The following is a 9,041-nucleotide window of genomic DNA, read 5'->3' on the forward strand; positions in this document are numbered from 1 at the left end:
AAGTAAGCCTTGTATTCAAGAAAATTGTGTAGATGTAGCAACAAAATAAAAAGTTAAAGTGCCATTTTGTGAGAAAATAATTGTTGGTGGTCATCATATAGAAAGTAGTATCCTACTGCATTATCTAACACTTGACAGTTGTAGCCTTGACTACCAGGCTGTGTCTACTATAAATCAAACCACAAGGCACAGACGTAGTGGGTAGAGAAGGCCGCAGCCATTTTTATTTATTAAAACAGTCATTGCCTCCAATTAACATTAAATATATATTGAACCTTATAACAACATTAGGCAATGACAATGTTTTTTAACACAGGGTTAACATAACCCTAAATAACTTCCAGACTGTAATTAGCATAATTAACCAGTAACAATTTAACCTTTCCAGCACCAGCTGGCTCCCAGGGATCATTGCCCGGGAACCGATCCAACCGCTGGGACTGAACCGTCTGCCCAGCCCCCCATTTAGGCTAAGAGCCCCTCTTCCGGCTCAAAACCTCTCACCAAGTCTCCATTAGGCTATCACCACATTCTCATTGTGAGGCCATAGACCATCCCCAGGAGCAAGCTACCGCCAAGGCTGCGACAACGATCTCCTTTAGCACTGCCGTCCTTGTGACCCGCCGTCTCTGAAAGAGAAAGAAAAAACAACAAAAAGTGGAAGTATCACCCCAACACCACAAGTCCCATAAACCACCACACTTGGGAGGGAGGGAGGGAGGGACAACAACATGAGGGGACAATTGCAAAACTAAAATGGCTGAAGTGTAACGGTTACACCAGCCTACACATGCCCTCTGCTCCCTATGCCCTTCCCTCCTTTCTATATCCATTAATTTATACAGCCTTGCTCAGCTCAACTGTCAAGGCCCTCCTCCACCTATTTGTCTCCATTGGGCTGCAATATTCTATGGATCGCTGGTATTTTGTTTTTTTGTGAAGTTGAACATATATATATATTTAGGGGGGAGGGGGCTTAAAATAATGCTCAAAAGGGATTTATTCAATGGGGAAAAATGGGTTGTAGAAACTCTTTAAACCTAACACAACATTCCATAGCAGCCCATCAAGCAAGTACTCAAGTTTGGCCTATGGTTAGAACTCTTGTTCTTGGCCGACATTTAACACTGGGTTCTAAGATTCTTACTTCTACATTTTTGTAGATCTTATTAGCACCTTCACATTAAACTATAGTCTAAGTGGTTGTGGATTATCTAAAAATGTACTTTAACTTTAAGCAACTCTATTTTTATCTTACATGAAATATGTGTATTTACCCATAATCTATATTTATTATTTTCCATTAAATCATCTATATATATATATATATATACAGTGATACCTCGGTTCACGAACTTAATTCGTGAACTGACTCTGGTCGCGAACCGAATTGGTCGTGAACCGAGGCACATTTTCCCATAGGGTTCAATGTAAATCCGGTTAATCCGTGCTGACTTTTTTGGGGGGGTTTTTGAAGCCCAAAAATATGAAACAAATGACAATACACATTAGTAAAGTACAGTATACTGTAGTTATTTATTAAGAGAGGACAGTAAGGTGGGAGGCAGTTATTGTTTGGGGGGAGAGTCCCCCTCCATAAGGACATCAGGGAGATCTTCTTCAGGGGTTTCCTCTCTCCTTTGTCTCCTAGCTGCAGGCTCAGTTTGTCTGAAAAATCTGTCCAATGTCACTTGTCTCTTTCTGCGCTGCATAACCCTCCGGAAATGAGAGACCACATTATCATTCATGAGATTTAACACTCTGTTTGTGACAGTAATGTTGGGGTGGTGCTTTTCAAAGAAATCATGGCACTCATTCCATTTTTGCATAATGGATTTTATGGCATCACTGCTAACCTCCTCCCTTTCTTCTTCCTCCTCATTGGAATGCTCCTCAAGAAGTGCCTTCTGCTGCTCACTGTGGAGTTCATAAAGTTCTTCCGTGGTCAGCTCCTCCCTATGTTCCTCAACAAGCTCTTCCACATCAGCACCATCAACGTCCAGACCCATATTCTTGCCCATGGACACAATTTCCTCCACTACCTCTGCATCAGACCCTTCTAAGTCATGTTCACGTTCAGCGACACATTCTGGCCACAGTTTCCTCCAGGCTGAATTTAGGGTTCGGGAAGTGACCTCTTCCCAGGCTTTGTCAATGAGGTTAATGCAGTGGACAACATTGAAATGTTTCTTCCAGAATTCTTTCAAAGTCAAGGATGTCTCTTTAGTGACATTAAAACACCTAGTGAAGAGCGCCTTTGTGTACAGCTTCTTAAAGTTGCAGATGACTTGCTGGTCCATGGGCTGCAGAAGTGGTGTTGTGTTGGGGGGGAGGAACTTTACCTTGATGAAGTCATACTCAGCATCCATATCATCCACCAAGGCTGGAGGGTGTGCTGGGGCATTGTCCATCAGAAGAAGGCACCTTTCAGGCAGCTGGTTATCAGAAAGATATTTTCTGACGGTGGGTGCAAACACCTCGTGCAGCCATTCCATAAACAATTGCCTTGTGACCCAAGCTTTGGCATTGGCTCTCCACATGACGGGCAGTCTGGCCTTGTTCACATTTTGTTCCCTAAATGCACGAGGGGTCTGAGAATGGTACACCAGTAGTGGTTTAATTTTCAGATCGGCGCTTGCGTTGGCACACAGCAAAAGGGTCAATCTGTCCTTCATGGGCTTGTGCCCTGGTAGGGCCTTTTCCTCCTGTGTGATATAGGTTCTGTTCGGCATTTTTTTCCAGAAGAGCCCTGTTTCATCACAGTTGAACACTTGTTGAGGGACGTATCCTTCTGTCTTCATGAATTCTGCAAATTCTAACTTGTAAGCTTCTGCTGCGGCCTTGTCAGAACTGGAAGCCTCACCATGTCTAATCACACTGTGGATGCCAGTTCTCCTGCGGAATTTTTCAAACCACCCTCTACTGGCTTTAAATTCGTCACTTGCTGCACTTGTAGAGGGGCTTCTTTGCTGTAAATCACTGTGCAATTTCCTGGCTTTCTCACAGATCATAGCTTCACTTACACTATCACCTGCCAGCTGTTTCTCATTCAACCACACCAACAAAAGTTTTTCCACCTCTTCCAGCACTTGTGTCCTCTGCTTGGTTAACATTGTTACTCCTTTTGCAACATCAGCTCCTTTGATGGCGGCTTTGTTTTTCAGAATAGTCGAAATTGTTGACTTTGCCATCTTGTACTCCGAAGCCAGATCAGTCACACGAATACCACGGTCATGCTTTTCTATAATTTCCTTCTTCAGCTCAATGGTTATTTTCTTCACAACCTTGCTGTCACCTTTACTACTGCTGTGCACTTTCTTTTTGCCACCATGCTTGCGCTGCACATTCTTGTCACTTGCATTTCCACTTTGCACATTGTCACCTGCATTTCCACTTCGCACATTGTCACTTGCATTTCCACTTTGCACATTGTCACTTGCATTTCCACTTTGCACATTGTCACTTGCATTTCCACTTTGCACATTGTCAACTGCATTTCCACTTTGCACATTGTCAACTGCATTTCCACTTTGCACATTGTCACTTGCATTTCCACTTTGCACATTGTCACTTGCATTTCCACTTTGCACATTGTCACCTGCATTGCTGTTCTTGTCACCTTTATTGCTGCTCCGCACTTTCTTCTTTCCACTATGCTTCTTGGGAGCCATATTGGGTGTCCAGTGAACTGTACAGTATGTACTGTATGGGATAAAATACAGTATAATCACTTATAATGCTTGCAGAGTACAGTACTTCTTTCTGTGTACTGTATGTACTGTATGTGATAAAATACAGTATAATCACTTACTGTACTGTATAATGCTTGCAGAGTACTTCTTTCTGTGTACAGTATGTACTGTATGTGATAAAATACAGTATAATCACTTATAATGCTTGCAGAGTACTTCTTTCTGTGTCTCTTATTCTTGCTTCTTCTCTCCACGGTCTTCCTACAGGAAGTCCCGACCATGTGACAGCCTGAAATTAGCATTAAAATGGCCGCGGCTTGCGTTCGTGAACCGAGGCGGAGTTCGTGAACCGGAGCATATTTTTACGAACTTTTCTGTTCGTGAACCGAGTTGTTCGTGAACAGAAGCGTTCGTGAACCGAGGTATCACTGTATATAAAAAACTTTTAAAACTACGTTTTAATCCAGTGCCAGACGAAGCTCCTGGCACTGGTTGGCAAGCTGCCTACTGATGTCACAGGAGCCGCATGAGGTCCGATCAAAGCTTCTGGTTGAAAATCCTTTGATTGGAGTTTACCATTCAATTGGCTCAGAGTTCATGTGCGTGCTCTGAGTCGGCAAGGGGAGGGAAGGAAATAAGGAAGAGGGAAAAAAGGAACAACAAAAAAAAAAAGGCTGCAATTAAATAGGTGCCCGTTACCAGTAATTCCTGTCTCTTCCGGATTGACGGAGTTTAGCCACACCCCCTCTCTGACGCGGTCTCATCACGCTACATAATGCGACCGCACAAGACGCTGGATTAATGAACGGCGTACCGCGGAACTTAACCAGCTGAAATTCTCTCTCTACTACTTACCTGTGTACCGAATCGAACTGAAACTCGTCTAACCGCCTTCTCCTCTCCTCGACCACGGCTTGTATCTGACTCCTCTCGTCCTGTCTCCCCAAAGAACCTCCCTGGAAGGGAACTCTGGAACCAAACTTCAACCTCAGGAAGCTAAGTTATTCGTTCCCTCTGTTATACGAACTTTTCCTCTCAAAGACTCCTGAGCACTCATCCTTAGGTCTGCTCTCAAGTCCTCCAATCAATTCTGCTGTAACCTGCCCACTAAACTTTCAGGCTCCAGCTGATAACGTATCCTGCTAGCTTAAAACCTTATTCAATTCACTGTTGTTTAAATCTTCATTATAGCTTCATTCAATTAACTTAGTTCTTGCAAAAGCAAATATACTTGATTGCACTAAGGAAGCCGCTTACCAATATTGAAGTATTTAAAGATACAGTACCTATATTCTCCTTCAACCGAAATAATTAAAGATACAGTAACCGTATTTCTTATATTGAATTGCCAGTTCCTATATTACTCTCTATAAATCTAATTCTACATCTAAATCCAAGAAATCTGCAGTTGAGCTCCATCTCAATCTATGTAAACGTGACAATAGGGAGGGGAGACGCAAGCTTTCCGTTGCATCACTGAACGTCTGTCGCCAGCGTGCAGTGCCTACTGGCAAAAATCTTAAAATATGCAAAGAATGGACATTAGGCAGTCTGGAGTTCTGTGCTACCTAAGTCACATGTGCCGGGGTCCAACCACCTCCCAGCACACCAATAACTCTCAATGTGCAGCGTTTCAAGCTGAAACACTGCACATCCAGATTCCTACCACCATGACCACTTCAGAGAGCAGAGGTGGTCATGGTGGTTGGAGTAACCCTTCAACTTTGAAGTAACTTACAATTGCCAGCCCTGCTGATGAGACTTGGCCCATTACTTGGGCTCTGTTACTTTCACATATTGAATTGAGAGCATAATATCCCCTGCCAATATAGAATCTCTGCTGAGGACTGCCATGCATTATGGGACAGTGGGACGCTGGTAATTTTAAAATATCATGATATATAGAAATTCACATGGAAATAATTAGGCAGATGTCATTGGCAGCTAAAGAGTTAGCTGACATTCCTTCCATGTTCTAGTTTTCTTTTCTCTGATGACTGTTTTAATCTTTGAGCTGAGGCAGCTGGAATAATGGTGGCATTGTGACATCAAAAGGTCGTCTACGTCTTATTACCACATTCCAATCGAGTGGGCAGCTCTCCGTCACTGTGATAGTAATGAAACACACACAGAACCACAAAAACCATGAGATGCATATGGTTACTAGTAATGCCAATTCATATCAGCTAGCCAAATCTGCCTTGCAAATGCCCTGTTGAGATCATCAGTCGCCTTGACCCATAATGATGGCCCAATCAAACAAAAAGTATGTCACACACTCAAACCCTTGCTAGTATTTAGTACTAAAGCACATCAGGGTATCTGTGACAGTACACAAACTTATTTAGGTAATAGAACACAAAAATAGATAGTCTACCCTATTCAGCGTAAATACTGTAATGCATCAGAAATAAACACTAGTACTACTGGAACTACAGTACAGGCCTTTACATAAGATTCTAAATCTGACTTTTGCCATAGAAATTTAAACAGAAATAATAGGGAGTGAGATCAGTGAAATTATTTACTGAAAAGTGAATGTCTACAGCAATGATTAAATTGTTTTCATGGGAACTGTTACGTACAGGGGTATTTCCTAAAGTGAGAATTCAAAATGTAAGGCCAAAGGAGCTAAAGTCTATGCAGATCTGAGGTGGACATTATTTTTATATTACAGGGACACTAAAGGCACCCAGACCACTTCACCTCATTGAAGTGGTCTGGGTGCAGTGTCCCAGATCTCTTAACCCTGCAAAGGTAATTATTGCAGTTTTTTATAAACTGCAATAATTAGCTTTGTGGGACACTCCACCTTTCGTGGCTGTCTACCAGACAGCCACTAGACGGACTTTCGGATCCTTAGGCAACTTTTGGTCGCCTAACGGATGCTAGACATCCTCGCGCTATGCATGAGGACATTCAGTGTCACCGGAATCCCCATAGGAAAGCATTGTATAATTCTTTCCAATGGGGAAATCCTAATACGAGCGCGGACATTGCTGTGCATGAACATTAGGTGTTCCTGAGCCAGCGCTGAGGGATACCAGCGCTGGACCCAGGTAAGTGACAGATGGGGAAAAAACGATTTTCTGGCACTATAATTTCCCTTTAAGTAGCTTTAAGGAGCATAGCATCAGTGGCACAACGGTTTCAGAGGTCAAAGCTGCAAACGGGCCCGTCGCTTCAGTAGGCCTTGCCACCCTCTGCGACTGGGCCAGCATAATTTCACGGTCAATGTATGGCCACAGCGCTGAGTGGACTGCGTTCTGACAGGAAGTGCTCACTGAAGTCAACAAGCACTTTCTGTCAGTCTGGGTACCGCGCTCCGCTCGGAGGTGAGCAAGAATGGGACGGGTAAGGAGGATAGACACATGGAGAAGCTGGGGAGGGATGAGACACGTGGAGGAGCTGGGGGAGAGAGAATGAGACACATGGGGGTGTGATATATGGGTAGGGAGGGGTGTGACACATGGAAGTGCTTAGGGGAGAATAAAACACATGGAAGGGCTGGGGAATGAGACACATGGGGGGCACCAAGACAATTTTCGCACCGGGGCCCGGTAGTTTCTAGTTACGCCCCTGGGTAGCATAAAAAGCTTGGTTTAATGGGATGAAGTGGGCAGAAGTTGCATGAAATAGCTGGATAGATAGGTGACACCAGTGTATACGTATAGGTAAATGTGTGTGTGAGCCACTGGGTGTGTATGTGTATGAATGGGCATCTTGGAGAGAAGCCAATTAAAAAATAACCACAAAGGTGTGAAAGAATTGCGCACTAATGTGTCATTGACCTTTTGCTCAGTCCTAACACCCTACACCCACATTCTTGAATGACTTCACCTTTGGGTCTAAAACATTTTTAAGTTTTTATTGTGTGTTTTGTGAATGCATATTTTGTGTGTTATACTGTAAAGCCTATTTGAGAGACATTACCATAATAATACAAAGAAATGACTTTCAATACATAAACACAGATGGCTAGTCTGACATACAGCCTCCAAAACATCACCTTTACTGCCATGATATCAGACTGCCCCCTGAATCAGAGCAGAGGGTACAATTTAAAAGACCCTTCGTCTTAGAGCTGCTCTACAGGTCCATGTAGACTTCTACTTACTTATCAGAGCACATAACCTCTCTGCATTAATGAATCATTAATGTATCATGTTTTATGGAAAACACTGTTGAAGTGCAAAGCTCATAGAGCAGCAGGGAGTTGCTCCAGCACTTTGTTGTCATGGTAATGTAAAAATGCTTCATACTATTACACACGTCTGTCAAATTTCACCTTTGAGAAACCTTTCTGTTTCCCAGCATGGCAGTTTCTTTATTTCTAACATCAATACATTCGGATACATTTCTATCTTTCTGTACACGTACCTAAACAAATATATATGTTTTGCATTGGCACTCTATAGGAGTATACTAGAAAGGGAAATCGGTTAGTATTATACCTCTCAAATATTCCTTGGGGACCTAAATCCCTCTGTCCCTCTTTCCTACCGCAAAATTCTGTTCTGTTTCTTGGAGCTCAGGACGTGTGTTATCTATGAATGGAGCTTCACAGCAATAAAAAACAATATGTGATGAGTATAACATAGTATGACACAGCTTTACATAAAATAAGATAAACAGCAAGTTGTGTTACATAAACTTCATGAATTGATTAAGAATGTTTAATAATGGTCTGCTCTCTTGTTCTAATAAAAACAAGCAAATACATTTAAATTAGGGCACTCTTTGGGCTAAAGAATTCATATTGCAAGCTTGTTTGAGCATGGTCCTCGTCAACCTCTTCTTCCTGTCAAAATTTATAATAGTTTGGCGGTGGAGTCTGACCACCGAGCTGTGCAGATGCCTCTGCCACGAGCTCCGACCCTGCGAGCGAAATCCTGGGTAAAAGCGATGGCTAACAAGCCCACAAACATCGGTGCTCCCCTGAGCACGATACCACCCCGGTACCTGTCGACGCCGGGAAAGCCAAGACTCAAATGCGGCCTACTGAGGCTGAAGCAGAGGGGAGTCGGCCGCTCTCCTCGGCGCAAAAGCCCACAAGCAACTACACAACAGACTATCCCTCCCCCCCTCTGGACCTGTGGGGGACATCCTGCTCCCCACTGCTCACACGGACCAGCATGGAGCAGAGGCTAGACATGACGGGGCAACGGATCCGCGATGTCCTGCCAAAATGGCCACCCAACCTGAGCTGAGCAAGCGGAGCACCCGCTCCAAGACACACATGACCCCTATGGCAATATTCAACCGGATTTGCGCTGGTCTCAGGGTAGTGCTACAAAACCGAGGAGCGACCTACCGCCAAGCTGTCCGGATGGTAGCCTCATGGATACA

General features: G+C 43.6%; 1 protein-coding gene across 1 annotated transcript; it reads right to left on the reverse strand.

Annotated features, from left to right (window-relative positions):
• Positions 1–1,568: 1,568 nt before the first annotated feature.
• Positions 1,569–3,671, reverse strand: LOC134569227 (tigger transposable element-derived protein 1-like). Its single transcript, XM_063428142.1, has 2 exons — positions 3,599–3,671; positions 1,569–3,382 (listed from the first exon to the last, which is right to left on the reverse strand). The coding sequence occupies exons 1-2, from the start codon at positions 3,669–3,671 to the stop codon at positions 1,569–1,571; spliced, it is 1,887 nt and encodes a 628-aa protein (XP_063284212.1).
• Positions 3,672–9,041: the final 5,370 nt, after the last annotated feature.

This window comes from Pelobates fuscus, chromosome 7, assembly GCF_036172605.1.
Source record: "Pelobates fuscus isolate aPelFus1 chromosome 7, aPelFus1.pri, whole genome shotgun sequence".
NCBI classification, from domain to species: Eukaryota; Metazoa; Chordata; class Amphibia; order Anura; family Pelobatidae; genus Pelobates; species Pelobates fuscus.